General features: G+C 47.0%; 1 protein-coding gene across 1 annotated transcript in view; it reads left to right on the plus strand.

The window, feature by feature from the left end:
* The window catches only part of OBSCN (obscurin, cytoskeletal calmodulin and titin-interacting RhoGEF), a 206,571-nt gene that overhangs the window by 80,632 nt on the left and 107,995 nt on the right, over positions 1 to 17,944 (plus strand). Inside the window, exons 30-39 of the mRNA XM_077936688.1 lie at positions 997 to 1,266; positions 1,410 to 1,676; positions 2,995 to 3,264; positions 3,990 to 4,256; positions 5,616 to 5,882; positions 11,402 to 11,668; positions 13,743 to 14,009; positions 15,523 to 15,786; positions 16,353 to 16,619; positions 16,993 to 17,256. Of these exons, the coding sequence (XP_077792814.1) occupies positions 997 to 1,266; positions 1,410 to 1,676; positions 2,995 to 3,264; positions 3,990 to 4,256; positions 5,616 to 5,882; positions 11,402 to 11,668; positions 13,743 to 14,009; positions 15,523 to 15,786; positions 16,353 to 16,619; positions 16,993 to 17,256 (2,670 nt within the window). The remainder of the gene's footprint in view (positions 1 to 996; positions 1,267 to 1,409; positions 1,677 to 2,994; positions 3,265 to 3,989; positions 4,257 to 5,615; positions 5,883 to 11,401; positions 11,669 to 13,742; positions 14,010 to 15,522; positions 15,787 to 16,352; positions 16,620 to 16,992; positions 17,257 to 17,944) is intronic.

The raw sequence follows: 17,944 nt of genomic DNA on the forward strand, positions 1-17,944 counted from the left end.
CCTGGCTCCAGATGCGGGGATGAACTCATTGCCTTCAGCTGGGCCATCACTTACAGCTGTGTCACTACCGGTTGGGTCAGGGGAGGCTGAGGCGGCCTCTGGGTCTAGTAACCCACCAATATCTCCTGAGCTGCAGAGACTCAGGTCTGAGAGAAGGAGAGACCTGAGTACTCGCAGGAGGAGTGCTCTGCTTCGGGCAAGACAGGGAGGTGAGTCACCTGGGGATCAGGACCAGCCATTACCCCGACAGAGATAAAAGGCTGTCGGACCCTGCCCCAGGTTGCGGGAGCAACATTTCTGTTTGCTAGAACCTGCCTGTGACCCTGTGCCTGACCTAGCCTGGTTTCCTGCCTTGACCCTGTCGGACTGACTCTTCGCAGAACCCTTGGATTCGGGACAGGACCTGGACCGGGTTTACTCCCAGTCCCAGCACACTCAGCCTCTCCTAAGTTGAAGCCACTATGACACACCTCCATGTCAGCCCATCTGTCATATACCACAACCCCACAACAGTCATATACCACAACCCCACAACAGCCATTTTGCTACTGGCACCCATGGAATGTTCTCAACATTCCAAGTGTGCCCACTGGCCAGAGAAGGTTGCTGCTACCTGCTCAGGTTGCAGGGTAGAAAGGGAATTTGCAATGCAGAGTGTGTTGTGACAACCTGTAATGTACTGGAGAATGGTGCCTCCCTCAGGAGTATGGAATGAGCTTGCTTATCTGGAGTGTGGGGAGGAAGAAGCCATAAGACAGGGGAGGACATTCCTTAGGCAGCAGTTGGAGAATCTGAGATGTTCAGAAAAATATTTTATTTGCTATCGTGGCCCTTTGGATTCTCTGAAAATGCTATTTGGAAAACTGCTTTTGCATATAGAATGGAGGCCACAATAAGTTTGCAACATGCTGTTTTGCAGAGCTGGAGACGGTTGTGGTAAGTTAGCATCTTGTGCTGTGGAACCTCATTGTGTGCCTAATCCCTCCCCTCAAACAGAACGCAAAGTGGAGATAACGAAGCATCTGGAAGATGTGGAAATTGAGGAGGAGAACTGCGCCTTCTTCTCCTGTGAGCTGTCTGAAGACATTGACGATGTGGAATGGTTCCTCAATGACACACACCTCTTCCCCAACAACTTCAATGAGATCAAGAAGGTGGGCACCTCTCACAGCCTGATGCTCAAACACGTCATGCCAGAAGATGCTGGCTCAGTGACAATCAAGGTTCAGAAGAAAGTCACTGAGAGTGCTCGGCTGAAGGTGAAAGGTGAGTTTCCTTTTTCCACCCAAGGGCCTTGGTCCTCGCTTGCCTTACAATCAAGCTGCTTTATGAATTTTGTGAAATAAGCAACACCCAGAAAGTTGGATCTAAACATTGCCGTTTCCTTTCCTTGTTGCACCGTTCTTCAGAGAAGCCTGCCGTCTTCATGAAGTCCCTGGATGATGTTGCTGCAGAGGAGCGCAGCACAGTCAGCCTGGAGTGCGAGGTCTCCAAGGCAAAGGTCAAGCCCATCTGGAAGAAGGAGGGTGTGGAGCTCACGCCAAGCGACAAGTACGAGATGCTGCAGGCTGGGAAGACGCTGGGTCTCATTATCCATGACCTCGACAAGGCTGATGCTGGCTTGTATACATGTGACCTTGGTACAGAGGTGGCCAAGTCTAGAGTCAGCGTCCAAGGTAGGGGCTGCTGCATTGTGAAGTCCAGAACTGTAGAGTTGCAGGGTGTAAAATGCACCCCCACAAAGCCAGACCACAAGCGAAGGGCCAAAGCAAATGTGCGCCAGCTTTGTGCATCTTTTGCCATCTTTTCTTGTCCTTTCTAGGGTTCTAACACACCAGAATGTTATGGAAGACAATACAGTGGTACCTCAGGTTACATACGCTTCAGGTTACATACGCTTCAGGTTACAGACTCCGCTAACCCAGAAATAGTGCTTCAGGTTAAGAACTTTGCTTCAGGATGAGAATACAAATCGTGCTCTGGTGGCGCAGTGGCAGCAGGCAGCCCCATTAGCTAAAGTGGTGCTTCAGGTTAAGAACAGTTTCAGGTTAAGAACGGACCTCTGGAACGAATTAAGTACTTAACCCGAGGTACCACTGTACTCATGAACATGAAATTTATTAAGGTCAGAGACCAGCTTGAGAAACACAAATGGAACTACAATCCCAATAGCAAAACAAACATTTAAAACAACATACAACAATGGATTTTAAGTTTAAAAGTGCGATAGGCATGTTGTTGTTGCTGTTTAGTCATTTAGTCGTGTCCGACTCTTCGTGACCCCATGGACCAGAGCACGCCAGGCACTCCAGTCTTCCACTGCCTCCTGCAGTTTGGTCAAACTCATGCTGGTAGCTTTGAGAACACTGTCCAACCATCTCATCCTCTGTCGTCCCCTTCTCCTTGTGCCCTCCATCTTTCCCAACATCAGGGTCTTTTCCAGGGAGTCTTCTCTTCTCATGAGGTGGCCAAAGTCTTGGAGCCTCAGCTTCACAATCTGTCCTTCCAGTGAGCACTCAGGGCTGATTTCCTTCAGAATGGAGAGGTTTGTCCTTCTTGCAGTCCATGGGACTCTCAAGAGTCTCCTCCAGCACCATAATCCAAAAGCATCCATTCTTTGGCGATCAGCCTTCTTTATGGTCCCGCTCTCACTTCCATACATCACTACTGGGAAAACCATAGCTTTTACTATACGGACCTTTGTTGGCAAGGTGATGTCTCTGCTTTTTAATAGGCATATAAACACATAAAAACTTTTAAAAAGTCTACCTTAGAGAAATGACCCAAGACAATACTCTTTTTAAATAACAAATGCATTCAAATGCACCCACACGAGCTTTTTTTCTGTTTATACTTCCTCTGTGGCAATGCCCTGGGGATTCCTTAGCCATGCTCTCTGTTTGCACAGGGGTTCCCCTGCTCTCACTCTGCATTGCGCTTGCCTTGTGTAGGGAGCCAAAGCCTCTCTGATAACCCTTTTATCTCTGTTCTTAGAACTGAACATCGGCGTCACCAAACGCCTCAAGAACACGGAAGTCCTGGAAGGGGAGAGTTGTAGCTTTGAATGTGTTCTCTCCCACGAAAGCGCTGAAGATTGCCGCTGGCTCATCAACGGAACCGAAGTGGGCCGCGAGGGACGGGTTAGAGCATTCAACAAAGGGAGGAAATACACTCTCAATATTAAAAAAGCAATGGCCACCGATGCTGGAGAGGTCGTTTTCTCCCTCGGTGACTTAAGCTCCAAAGCCACTCTAGTCGTGAAAGGTGCGTAGAGGAAATTTGGGTGTGCATCTTAAGGAGGGGCATCTGTTTGGTACATGGACAGTCTCAACGGATTATAAAATGGCACTATTTAGTTTATTTATTTATGAAAATATATCCCCGCGACGGGGTGAGCTCCTGTTGCTCGGTCCCTGCTCCTGCCAACCTAGCAGTTCGAAAGCACGTCAAAGTGCAAGTAGATAAATAGGTACCACTCTGGTGGGAAGGTAAAATGGCGTTTCCATGCACTGCTCTGGTTTGCGGCTTAGTCATGCTGGCTACATGACCCGGAAGCTGTACGCCGGCTCCCTCGGCCAATAAAGCGAGATGAGCGCCGCAACCCCAGAGTCGTCCGCGACTGGACCTAATGGTCAGGGGTCCCTTTACCTTTTACACCACTATTTGTTTTTGAAAAATCAGAGCGGTTTGCAACAATTATTCATAAAATCATACAACCATATAAACATGTTAAAATCAGAAATCAGCTACCTTCTTTGGAAAGATTTATTCCTAACTGCATAAGCATGATGGAACAGAAACATTTTCAGCACATGTTTAAAAGATGAAACAGAAGGTGCCTGCTGAATCTCAGTTCCTTGTCTTGTTGCTCCTTTACTACAGATTCACCGCCCCACCCCAAATTTCTCCAACATAGTAAAAAAGATGATAAACCTGAGGAGTTATTTTTCTTCTTAATAGAAAGATTTTTTTGCTTCCTTTCCCTTTAGAAAAGCCAGCGGAATTTGTACGTGAGCTGGAGGACAAGACCGCGCTGGTGGGGCAGGAGACTAGCTTGAGTTGCGACTTGTCCAAGTGGGACGGCAACATTAAGTGGCGCAAGGATGGCAAAGAGATTCGGAGGAGCCAAAAGTACGACCTGCGCGAGGAGGGGACCCGTGTCATATTGATCATCCACGATGCCTCAGTCAAGGACAGTGGGGAATACACATGCGAGACCGAAATCTCTAAAACAAAAGCAACTCTTACTGTGGAAGGTCAGTGGTGGCGGCCTGCAAAGAGTAGATCCAGTCAGCAATCGGAAAGGAAATTTTCTGAAATGCAGTTTGGTTCCACCTAGCAGTGGAGTGAAACTAGATTCAATTTGCATTTAAAGGCAAACCTACCGCTGTGGGTTAAACCACAGAGCCTAGAGCTTGCCGATCTGAAGGTTGGCAGTTTGAATCCCCGCAACGGGGTGAGCTCCCGTTGTTCAGTCCCAGCTCCTGCCCACCTAGCAATTCGAAAGCACATCAAAGTGCAAGTAGATAAATAGGTGCCACTCCGGCGGGAAGGTAAACGGCGTTTCCATGCGCTGCTCTGGTTCACCAGAAGTGGCTTAGTCATGCTGGCCACATGACCCGAAAGTTGTATGCAGGCTCCCTCGGCCAATAAAGTGAGATGAGCGCCGCAACCACAGAGTTGGCCATGACTGGACCTAATGGTCAGGGGTCCCTTTACCATCACCTTTTACCAAAACTCAGAAACTGCAGATTTCAAAGCACAACCATCAACAGTTTGCCAAATATGGGGGGGGGGGAGGAATTCCATATTACAAAAATAAATAACCTAGACTTAAATATAAAAGCAGCAAGCAAAAAGGAAGTATAAAATAAGGCAGAAATGGTCCAGTTGCTGGCAATGACCTCACTGCGCTCCAGCAGCCTGTCTTAAATACAGTTCAGAAGAGAGGGGTCTTCTCACCAGGCTAGGTGATTAGCATCTTGCTCTCTTCTCTCCTTCATCATAATTAATTAATTAACTAATTAATTAATTGTACCCCACCCATCTGGCTGAGTTTCCCCAGCCACTCTCGGTGGCTTCCAACAAAGATTAAAAATACATTAAAATGTCACACATTTAAAACTTCCCTGAACAGGGCTGCCTTCAGATGTCTTCTAAAAGTCCAGTAGTAGTTGTTCTCTTTGACATCTGAAGGGAGGGCATTCCACAGGGCGGGTGCCACTACCGAGAAGGCCCTCTGCCTGGTTCCCTGTAGCTTGGCGTCTCACAGTGAGGGGCACAGTTACCCTATTCAGGACCAGGGAGTCCTCCACACCAGCCCACCCCCTATCCCCCAAGAACAGTACTTCTGTCTTGTCAGGATTCAACCTCATTCCATTTATATCCTTTAAGTTCCAAGTAGTGGTGAACATTCTTCCCTGTCTATTACGAGCCTTGTAAATTGCTCCAAGGTGGTGCTGTGTTTGGGTTGTGGCGTGAGAAACTTCGCCTCTGAGAAGTGCGAGAGAAGCATATAGCCTCCATCCTTGAGCCATTGTTTCATTTATCTCTGCCGCTGTGTTTGACTTGAGTGCTCACTTACTTAGTTATCACTTTATCGCATTTCCTTTCAGAAGCAGGAAACTGCTTCATCAAAGACCTTACGGACCTGAAGCTGGAGGAAAATAAAAAAGCAGTTCTTACTTGCGAAACCAAGAAGCCGGCTTCTGCTGTGACCTGGAGGAAAGGGATTACGGACCTCAAGGCGAGCAAGAAATATGAGATCAGCCAGAAGGGGACAGTCCTGCAACTCATAGTGAACGACTTACAGGAAGACGACAGTGACATTTATACCTGTGACATTGACGAGACCCAGTCGAGCGCAAAGGTGGTAGTGCAAGGTATGAACTCTGTGTTGTTTGTCTCATTAGTTAGTAAATTGCCGTGGGGGAAAAATTCAGCCTGCAGTCCCAGCATTTAGATTTTGTCAAATAAATGGAAAGGGCCATAGTTTGGTGGTAGAGCACATGATGTGCATGCAAAAGATCCAAGGTCCAAACCTTGGTGTCTCCAGTGAAGCTGAGAGAGTCTCCTGCCTGAAACCCTGGGATAGCTCAGTCAGTAGAACATGAGACCCTTAATCTCAGGGTTGTGGGTTCAAGACCTATGTTGGGGGGCTGGACTAGATGACCCCCATGGTCCCTTCCGACTCTGCAGTTCAGTGTTGCAAGTTACTGTCAGAAATTCTAGACAGATGAATGAATTCACTTGCTATAAAACAGCTTCCTGTGTTTTCTCCAGAGCATGTAAGGAAACCAGTACACTGGAGCAGTTCTTACATTAATGTACCGTATTTTTCGCTCGATAACACGCACCCGACCATAACACGCATGTAGTTTTTAGAGGAGGAAAACAAGAAAAAAAATATTCTAAACGAAACAGTGGATGTATGATTTTTGTGGTTCATGCTGTGGCCACAGACATGTGATCTGACAGTGAGTTTGGAGTAGCCCAATGCAAAAATCCTGAGGATCCATGTGGATCCATGTTTGTAACCATGTTTTTGCACCACTGCAGCCCCAGGTAGCAGTGGGTGCGTGATTTTTTTGGTGCAAACTGTAGCCATGGACATGCTATGTGATCTGATGGTGAATTTGGGGTGACCCAGTGCAAAAATCCTGAGGATCCATGTGGATCTTTGCTTTGTAACCACGTTTTAAGTGGGGAGGGAAGGAAAAGGACTCAAGGGACAAGGAGCACGCGTGGAGCAGGCTCTGCTTCTCTCCCTCCCCCCCCCCTTAGCAAGCTGAAAATCTTTCCTGCTATTTCCAGCAAAGCGGGAGAAGAGCCGCTGAGTGGGGAGGAGGGAGAGAAGCAGAACCTTCTTGCTTTAAAGGAGCCAACCGGACAGGAGCCGCTTACACTTGTGTAAGCGGCTCCTCTCCCCTCTCCCCTTTCGCTTTGCTCCTTTAAAGAAGCAGGCACTCTGTCCCTCTCTCCTCCCCATTCAGCGGCTCTTCTCCCGCTGGAAACCACGGAGGAGGGAAGCATTCGCTCCATAACACGCACAGACATTTCCCCTTACTTTCTAGGAGGAAAAAAACGCGTGTTATGGAGCGAAAAATATGGTAATTTTGCCTAAGATGGAGTTGGTGCAACAAATAGCCCAAGCCACTGTAGATCAGCCATTCCCAACCTCATGCCTTCCTGATGATGCTGGGCTTCAGCTCCCATCAGCCTCAGCGAGCATAGCCAGTGGTCAGGGATGAGGGGAGTTGTAGTCCAACAACAATAGTTTATAATTTGTACAACATTTGTAGGGCACCATGTTGGAGGAAAGCTGCTGTAGGTTGTAACCATGACTTGTCTAATTAAACTAGTCTCCTGCACAGTGAAATCTGTATTGGCATATACTGTATTTATTACAACATGTAACTTTTTCATATTCTTTCCTTTATCAGCATTCATGGATGTGTATCTAAGTCTCTTTATATTACAGGCTCGTGATAAGTGAGAGGCGCTTCTCTTTGAACTATGCCTTACAATGGAAACTTCTTGATGTTTTATTTCGTGCTCGTGTTCCTTTTTCCAGGCCAATAACCAAAGGCCTGGAACATGCATGTTTGATTTAAAGGGGCCTGCTATACGCAAGTGGTTGATCCCTACAACACAATAGGTTTGGAATAAAGCTGAATCAGGTGACAATGGGTTGTATCAGGGGGATGCTACTTTCAGATGCAATCGTCACTCAAAGGATCTGCTACTTTGAGGCATTTAATGAGGAATCCACTCATGAAAAATGATCCAGGCATGAAGACTGCAATAGAGGGTAAAATAGATGAAGGCAAGCACTAGATTCTTCTAATTTGTATGATGGTGGAAGCAAAAGGGCGAGGAAGTTGCAGTTCAAAGCTGCTAAACAAGGCAGTGCCCCATCGGAGGTGAGATGCTTTTCATGTGGTGCTACAGCTCATTTCTGTCTGGATTTGATGTTGGATTCTGACCTGGAGATCAGCAGCTTGGACCACTCAAGCAAGCAGACTCAATTCTGCTCTGTGTCATCATACTAGCTACCCAAAACTTCTTGGCTTCCCTGTATGGTCTCAACAGACCAATTTTAGGCTTTAGATTGGAGCAACGTCTGCATTACCTTGGAGCTTTCCAAGGTCCTGAAAAGAACATAAGAAGAGCCCTGCTGGATCAGGCCAAAGGCGCATTTAGTCCAACATCCTGTTTCCCACAGTTGCCAACCAATTGCCTGTGCCTAACCCACAAGCAGGACATGAGCGCAACATCACTCTCCCCACCTGTGATTCCCAGCAGCTGGCATTCAGAAGCATACAGCCTCCATTCCAGTGCCTTTGGATGTTACTGTTTCGTGCAAATATAAAGAAGGATCAGTGGTAGTGAGTGCCCATTGGAACTGATGGGCTGGAGCCACTGACAAGCAGAGCCAGATAGTTTTAGCTTTGTCCCCATCCTTCTCCCTCTTGAGTTCTACACAGGCAAAACAGAGACCAAGGGTGAAGAAACTGACAGGCAGTGCCATCCCTGAACTGGATGCAAGTAAGAAGGCAGGCAGGCAAGAGCTGGCTGAGAGCAGACTGGGATTGGTGGGGCAGTGTGCCATTCACCCTAGTCAACCAGCCTCACCTCTTCAGGTGCATACTGTCTCTAACAGTGGAGGTAAAACATGACCATTGTGGGTAGTAGCTGTTATCCTCCAAGTTTATTATTGACCTGCCTGCAAATAATCTGTAAATTCTAAACCATTATGGGAGGTGCCTCTTTAACTTCAGAATACCCTGTCAAGATTTGAAGAGCCCTTCTCATGTATAAAACGGAAAGTGAGATATAGAAGGTGATGCAAAGAAATGGGTGTCTCCCAGTGGTGCAGCAATAAAACAACTAGCACATTTGCAAAGCTAAGCAGGGTCTGCTATGGTTTCAAATTGGATGGGGGACCACCTGTTGAGATTTCTGCATTGCAGGGGATTGGACTAGATGACCCTCGGGTACCTTCCAGCTCCACAACTCTATGATTCACTGTCAAGCCAGGAGAGCAAATATTCTCATTACAATGGAAATAAATGTTAGTTGTGTTGTATTAAGCACTCTGATTATCAATGCTAAGTTTGCAACTGGGTTGAAAATGATCTCTTACTGGTTCAGTCTATTCTACATGATTTCATCAGTGGACTTCATAGTTGAATATGAAATCAACTGAAGTGTTTCTCTTTGGACCAGAGAGCACTCCAGGTGTCAACAGGATCCAGAGTATTCTACTTGAAAGAAATTATTCTCATTGAGTACGTAGAAAGGATGCACTTTATCAGCTTATACAGATCTCTGAAGAATATAATCGGTAGCTCCATATGCCTGGAAAGAATTCACATGGTACATGGGATGTTGCCTCCATAATCAAAAGAAGGATTGTTGCTAATGTTGGTATACTTTTTTTATTCAAGTTTGGGATTTTTACATACTATTATCTCCTTCCAATTTTAAATTTCCCATACAATTTTTTCCTCCCCCTCCCCATATCCATTGGAAGGGTTCAAACTATTATCCTCAGCCATGGGCATAGCAAATTTAGTTTACACCGAATGTCTTTTGTTCCAGTAGTTTTTATCCATTGAAGATAGGGGTTCCATCTGCTCCTTATCATGGTGGACTTGACCTTCCACGTTGTTTCCTGTGGCATGACTGCAACAATGTCCGACTGAATAAGTTCAAACAAATAACTATTCCATGCCTCTACTGACCATTTTTCTCTATCTTTCCAACCTCAAGCTATCATGTTGGTATACTATGGATATCTGATCAACATTAATTTCCACCTGTTCTGTTGTTTAAAGATCTTTTTCTGTTGTGCTGGGGCAAACTCTTATTTCTGAAGGTGTGAAAGGGGAGAGTCAACGAACTGAAAATTTGTTGAGAGACAGCAGCTCCTCCCACCCACACTCCCAGCTCCCTAAAGTACATATCCAGTTTTATTTGCTTGGAAACAGTTTCCCTCTAAACGAGGTTACAGAAGGATGGCAAGTTTCTAGAAATGGAAGATGGTAAACCGTGCTAGAAGAGTAGATCATGATGGAATCATGTTGAGAAGGATTCTCATAGAATTATAGAACAGAAGGGTTCTCATAGAATTATAGAATTAATTCTCATAGAATTATAGAATAGAATTGCAGAGTTGGAAGGGACCACGAGGGTCATCTACTCCAACCCCCTGCAGTGCAGGAATATTTCGCCCAACACGGGACTCGAACTCACAGTCCAAGATTAAGTGCCTCTACCAACTGAGCTATTGCGGCCATCATCAATATTTCATTGGCGTTCCCTTCCTGTACTGGCAGCTATGGACGACTACATCCAAGAACTTGGACGAATAAAACCACAGAGGATGAAGATGCCCATCTGTGTTCGTGTGACCTGTCTACAGGAAGTGTGGACTAGCAGGAAGGGAGAAAAATAGTCCCTTGGCTTGGATGCAAGTGTCTGCTTCAGAAGAGATGTCCATCCTCAATAATCTTATGCTAGAAGGAAGTTTGAAATGTGATGTGAAATTACCATCTGGCAAATCCTACCTTTTTAAAAAAGAAAAAGAAAGAAAGAGACATAACTCATAAGCTTCTTCTCAGTCCTTTGACTATAGATGTACTGTAACTCCACCTCACTGTCTACCAACAGAAACTATTTTTGAACTATCAGAGTATCTACATATTCGCTGTTGTCTGCAAAGCCAAAATCCACTTGTCTTTATTTTGCCAAAGTCCACATAGATACCTAGATGTGTATCTTATGTTATGTGCTATGTGTTAATTAGATATTACCTGCTTTGATCTTTACCATATGTCTAAATCAATGGGTGGGGAATGTAAAACTTACAGTTCAGGTGAACCTAATTGCATTATTTCCTCCTTCTTTTTTTAAAGCATTAAGTTATCAAGCCGGTTACTGTAATATTCTTAAGCTTTTTCCCCATGTGGAGAATAGGTGGTTAGAACAGTAGGTCAATGACATTTCCATCAGTTGAATTTTATTATTATTATTTGCTTCAAATTCCTTCTTGCAAAAGCTGTTGGGGAAGCAAAGAACCCACAACTTTTCTTAAGCCTCACCTCCTGGCCCATGTTCACCATGTTCACACTGGAGCCAGTGTGGAGTAGTGGTTAAGAGCGGTAGACTCGTAATCTGGTGAACCAGGTTCGATTCCCCGCTCCTCCATATGCAGCTGCTGGGTGACCTTGGGCCAGTCACACTTCTCTGAAGTCTCTCAGCCTCACTCACCTCACAGAGTGTATGTTGTGGGGGAGGAAGGGAAAGGAGAATGTTAGCTGCTTGGAGACTCCTTCGGGTAGTGATAAAGTGGGATATCAAATCCAAACTCCTCTTCTTCTTCAATTCTGCATTTTAGCCCTGCCAGTTCTTTTCCAACAAGAACTGCAGAACAGGGAAGCTGAGGAAGGAAGCAAGGTGCGGCTTACCTGTGAGCTTAACAAGGCAGACCTGCCGGTGCAGTGGATGAAGGGAAACCAAGTCCTGCAGGCCGGCGACAAGTATGAGTTGAAGCAACGTGGCGCTGTGGCAGAGCTAGTGATCCGGGATCTAAAGAGTTCTGATGCTGGGGATTATACCTGCAGCACTGGCGAGCTGAAGACCTCGGCTCGAGTGCAAGTGACGGGTAGGAAGAGCCACTAGTTTCGCGGTGCTCAGTTATCTATGCCATAATTTAATAGTGGGCCTTCACGGAAATGCCATGCATGTGAAATTTGCTCACTGCAGTAGGTAAAGGTAAAGGGACCCCTGACCATTAGGTCCAGTCGTGGCCGACTCTGGGGTCATCTCACTTTATTGGCTGAGGGAGCTGGCGTACAGCTTCCGGGTCATGTGGCCAGCATGACTAAGCCGCTTCTGGCGAACCAGAGCAGCGCACGGAAATGCCGTTTACCTTCCTGCCGCAGTGGTACCTATTTATCTACTTGCACTTTGATGTGCTTTCGAACTGCTAGGTTGGCAGGAGCAGGGACCGAGCAACGGGAGCTCACCCCGTCACGGGGATTCGAACCGCCGACCTTCTGATCGGCAAGTCCTAGGCTCTGTGGTTTAACCCACAGCACCACCTGCAACCCGACCTCTGTGACTGTCTGCTTTCCATCCCAAAATGCAGTTGTATGTGTTAGGTGACGTAAGTCTAACCATACCATTCTGCTTCCATCTGTCAGGTAGTTTTGGTGGTTGCTCATGAGTAACCAGGCAGGACTCCGACCTGGCTTTTACAGGTTTTATTGTGCAAACGATTTACAGTGCAGATCTACCAAGTTCATGTCCGTCTCAGTCACTTGCAGAATCCGGGAATGGCCCCTTCTGGTTTCTCCCCCAACATAAGAACTTTGGCACCCCAAGCCTCCTCCTCCCCTCCTTGCGTCTCACCCCTCTGCGCAAGGTGGGCGATGGAAGTGGATTGTGTCCCTCCTGGCCAGCCTGGCTAGGTGAGGTGCTGGGGCTCTCAGCATCCTCCTCCAGCCCTTTCCTTGCTTCGCTTGCCCCTTCCCTCTCTTCTCCACTGGAGGTGTGGCTTTTTCCACCACTGGAAGAGGAACTGCTCCTCAGGAGTTTCGGAGGCTCTCTGTATCCCAACGGCCCCCCGGCCTCCTTCCCCTGTTCCGATGGTAGTCCCCTGACACCCATCACTCATGGTTGAATCTTTGGCCTATGTTGTAGAGCTAAGCCTGTGTAAAGAAGTACCATGTTTGTAGGATCCAAGTTAACCATCTCTGCAGCGGACATATGGCAGTTGAAAGATGTGGTTGGGAATGCTTTCCAGATCGAGGGCCACATTTCCTCCTGGGCAGCCTTCCAGGGGCCACATGCCTGTGGTGGGCAGGGCCAGAGGTGAAAGGGAGCAAAGCAACTGGTGCAAATTTTACCTTGGAACAGTAGGCGAGTTTCTACACCCATTTGCACACCTCTCTTCATCCTCCATCCAGAGAAACTAGAAGCATTCTCAGAGTCCAAGGACACATTCCAGCCGGGCGAAAACACCCAAAGAGGGTGCAAAATGGGGCTTTTGAGGGGCATAACTAGGGGAAGGGTTTGTGGCTTGTGGAGAGTCCCATGGGGCACATAGAGAGGCTTTGAGGGCCAAATGTGGCCTCTGGGTCTGAGGTTCTCCACCCCTGATCCAAAGTGATGGCTCTGATGATGAGGTCTTTTTTTGCCAGACTCCCAAGCAAGCCATTTTCTTTCTGAGCTACTCCAGGCTGTGCCACTGCAGTTGGGTTAGGGGGCTCACAGGACAGAAAATGGCAAGTGTCAGGGAGATGGGTTGTAGCTAGACCTTCTCCCTGAAATGCTAGCTTTCTGTTGGCAGGGAGAACTAGGATTTAGACCAGGGGTAGTCAACCTGTTTATACCTACCACCCACTAATGCATCTTTCTTGATGGTAAAATTTCCTTACTGCCCACCAGTGCTCGACAGAAGGAGGATTCAGCTTGTACCATAGAACCCACTACCGCCCACCTAGAATCCTGAAATGCCCACTAGTGGGCAGTAGGGACCAGGTTGACAACCCCTAATTTAGACACTGCCTCCCTGAAGCCAAAACCATTGACAGAATTTGAGTTTTCCATCTTTTCCTGTGTATTGGAGGGGAGTGGGGTGGGAGTGGTCCTTGCTGCGTGTGGCTGTTACATGCAGTTTCCCCCACAGTCCTTAACTTTTGCCATTTCCCCTCCACCCTGGTTGTACATTTTAGCCCTGCCAGTTCTTTTTAAGCAAGAGCTTAAAGATGTGGAAAAGGAAGAAGGAGACACCGTAGCTTTGTGCTGCGTACTCAACAAGCCGGACGCATCCGTGGCCTGGAAGAAGGGAGCGACGGTCCTTCGGGCTAGTGACAAATATAAGATGAAGCTGGAGGGGTGTGTGGCTGAGCTGTTCATCCACAATTCAGAGCCAGAGGATGGTGGGAGATACACCTGTGATGCCGGAGATAAGCAGAGCACAGCTCAGGTCAAAATCCATGGTAGGGTAATGGGGATGCATCCATCTCATTATTGCATTTATTCCCATTTTATATGTATTTCCTCTGAGTTTTAGCTTGCTGAGCAAATGTGTGGTATGCAATCCTACCAGCTTGATATTTTTAGGAAGTTCATTGGGGTTTTCCTTGCTATGTTTATTACAGAGGGCGCCTCCAAAGTGGGGAGTTTTTTTCCTAGGGTTTTTTTTTGGGGGGGGTCTACTCCACAACATATCCATTGATGCAATAATAGTGCATTAATGGTGGATTTGTACTGGACTGTCCACACAATGTTGTTCTGCAATGCTTCTGCAGCTTTCTTGCATTATTGCTGCCTGGAGGGGGACTCATGCACTACAAGATTGGGACAAAAAGCAAAGCCCAGATCATTTGGGGGGTATGAAACGTTATAGGATTTCAGGAGGAAGTTGCAGGACATGATTGCAAACAAAGCGGCATGCCAGCCACAAAACGTTTGCAGGCGCAAAAAACATTGAAAATGGGATTGTGTATAACTGCCCCGATACCATCATGAGCACAATTCACCATGAATGCACAATAAAAAGCACATCTGGAGGAGCCTTTGCATGTTTGGAAGATTAGTATCCTGGCTTTTCTGTTGAGTGTGTGCTCTCAGTTAGGCTCCGCCCCTTTTAACTACGCAAAGAGCTCCGCCTCCCCCCGCCACAGATAGGTTCATTAGAACTGAGATTTGTCGGGAACCTCAAAGGGCTGTGATGTGGGGAGGCGGACCAGGAACCCTGCCGTTGTCTCAGGGATTGGGGTGCTGCCCGCGGCCACGCAAAGGACACCCTCCGTTTGATGGGAGAGCGGTCATTATTGAGCATTCATCCTGATTTGTTTGTGCGGAGATTAGATGACACCAGCTATTTAATGAGCAACCATTCCGATTTGTTAGACAATGTTGTGTGAAAGGTGTTATCCCATACTTCCCCATAACTTTCCTTATTGTAAGAAGGTCCAGTCTTTGAGGGAGGTGATTTTTTGTGTGTGTGCAAGACTGCCTAGGTAACTACAGCTGAACAACCTCAATTTGCCGGTATGTGTCGAATCCCACCTGGCAATAGCAATAGTCTGGAAGCGCCCTAAATCCTTATCATAATGAGCTAGGCAATTTTGTGATGGCAGCCATAGTACGCCTGAATTGCTTGGGAGTTTCAGTGGTTCATGGAGAGCCTTTGGGCCTAGGGAAAGAGGCGTAGACTAGACAAGGCCCAAGGGAAGGAGGACTGGGACATGGAAGAGTTCAAAAGAATGATAGGAAGAAGAGAGGGACAGAGTGGGGGATGAGTCTGAGAGGGGAATGAAAACCAGGGGAAAGAAAGATCAGAGAAGAGAGGCATAATTTCACAGGGGCTGCAGATGTTTGATTTGAAAGGACCATATGAAATCTTGGGTTGGAGGCAGTGTCATGTATAAGTGAATCAGATGCTAATGCTGGCAAGTCATTCTCATATGTGTGTGTATATACATTTGAAATCCCTTCATCCTCCAGCCATACCTACCTGCTTCAAAGAACCGCTAAAGAACACGGAAGCCACACAAGGTGGGATAGTTACTCTGCACTGTGAGCTGAACAAGTCTGCTCCAGTGGAGTGGATGAAGGGGCAGAAAGGTCTGAGACCCAGCAGCAAATACAGAATGAAGAAAGAAGGAACTGTGGCCGAATTGACGATCCACGATCTAGACCTCAAGGATGCTGGGGATTACACATGTTCTTCTGGAGACCAAAAGACAACAGCTGTCTTAACAGTGAATGGTAAAAACACAACAACGCTACCAGCCTTTTGGAGTGATTCTGCCATCTGCCCCCACCCGCTGAATTTATGTCCTTGCAAAGCTCTGTCTTCGACTCTACTTTTCCTTCGTCTTGTCCTTCGCTGTAATGCCGGCATGCAGCCTCCCTGCTTTACGCTTCTCCAGTTTCGCAGGATGTAAGGTGTTGCTGTTGCATGCTTACGTGATTTGCAAAGTTCCTCTGGCAAATGACATGGCATGACGTGCACAAGGTATGAGATATACTGTGTGGTTCTGTCACCCTCATTAAGAAAAGGTTGGCTGTTTCATATCTGAGTTATTATTTCACTTCTCCGGCCAGCCTCCTCTTAATGGGGCACCCCTTCATTCCTAAGGATAATCCCATTCGGAAGTTCTTTTCTGTCCCCCAAGTTGGCAATTGGCAGGATTTGCTGGAAGCATGTCCAGGAAGGTTCCCCATAACTGGGGGGTGAATTGCACAATTCAGCAGCATGCCAGAGAGTGAGAGAGAGGCTCCGCCTAACTTGTGGTTGTTGACACAGTATCTGTTCGTTCTGCGTCCTTCAGCCTTGGCAGCACAGATCAAAGTGGGGCTAAAGAATGAGGAAGCAACAGAGAGCGGAACAGCCACTCTGCATTGCGAGTTGACCAAGGCCGTTGACTCCGTTGAGTGGCTGAAGGATCAAAAGGTGCTGAAACCGAGTGAAAAATACAGAATGAGGCTAGAGGGTCGCTTTGCTGAGCTAACCATCCAAGATCTGGAACTGACGGATGCTGGAAGCTACACCTGCGTGTGTGGAGATCAGAAGACCACTGCAGCCGTGAAAGTGAATGGTAATGGACCTTATGCCCACAGTTAAAGCCTGTTAACAAACATGCTTAATCAAGCTGTAGCCGCTCTTGCAACATGTCTTTGTGGATCTCTTGCTGTTGGTCTCCCGGGGCTTCTTTTTCTTCCCTGTACTCCCCCCCCCCATATTTTGATACACAAAATAATGCAGTTATACCTCTCCCTGCAAAATGCCCCTGTGTTCCTGCTGCATAGGGGTCTGGTGATGGTTGCGGCACAGCTAAACCTTTGTGTTGGTTGGTCTTGACGCCAGTTGCTTCCTAGCACCATGGACCTGACCAGTGTGCTATAGCATCAAAACGTCAGAGGTCCCCCGGTGACCTGACCCTTTCTCTCTACCCATATTGCATTCTTTAGCGCTGCCTGTATTTTTCCAAGAAGAACTAAAAAGCAAGGAGGTTACAGAGGGCGAGACGACCACACTGCTCTGCACACTGAGCAAGGCTGCCCCCGTGGAATGGCGGAAGGGGCAAAGGGCCCTCAAAGCAGGTGTCAAATACGAAATTAAGCAGGAGGGGCCTTGTGCTGAGCTGGTGATCCATGACTTGGATGCAGCAGATTCTGGAGACTACACTTGCAAATGCGGAGGACAGAAGACTACAGCTAGCTTGACCGTGAATGGTAAAGAAAAGAAATGTAGAGATATAACGTGTACCTTATATATAGCCAGACTTCTCTTGCGGTTTTTCTTCTGAAATTAAACCCAACAGCACTCTTCCTAATCCACACATGTCACTTTCCTCCTCCTCCTTAAAACACCCCTTTGGTGTGGATTCTGGAACTTCTCCCTCACAACAGATGCATAGACCCTCTCAAGTGAATTTAACATTTGCAGTTACAAATTTACAGGCTCAGAAATGTTGAAAAGCTTCACTGGGTCTTCATCACGCTTTGTTTACCTAAGAAAACAAGTCATGATGTTTTCACTCAGTCTTCATTCAGTGAGATCCAGAGAATTTCTGGATTGGTTGGAGCTGCGGGAGGAGGGCCTTTTGGTTAGGACTTGTCACGAAGAATTGCTAAGGGGGATATTAAATTCATTCCCATCTCCAAATATGTTAATTGTTAAATGAACAGCCAGACCTTAACTGGGAGTGGTGCCATTTTCAGTGTAGGGTTAAGTGCAAGCTACTGGGATAGAATGGTGCAAGCAAAACCAAGGAGGCACTTTAGGTCAAGGCCAAAAAAGGCTGAAGTCTATAATTCAATTCTGAAACCCTGCAGCTAGGCAGAATAGGCTTCTCCAGGATGAGAGTAATTTAATGCGATGAAAAGACAAGCCCCAAGTAAATCACTACATTGACACCAG

The sequence above is a fragment of the Podarcis muralis genome, chromosome 12, assembly GCF_964188315.1.
Source record: "Podarcis muralis chromosome 12, rPodMur119.hap1.1, whole genome shotgun sequence".
In the NCBI taxonomy this organism is placed as follows: domain Eukaryota; kingdom Metazoa; phylum Chordata; class Lepidosauria; order Squamata; family Lacertidae; genus Podarcis; species Podarcis muralis.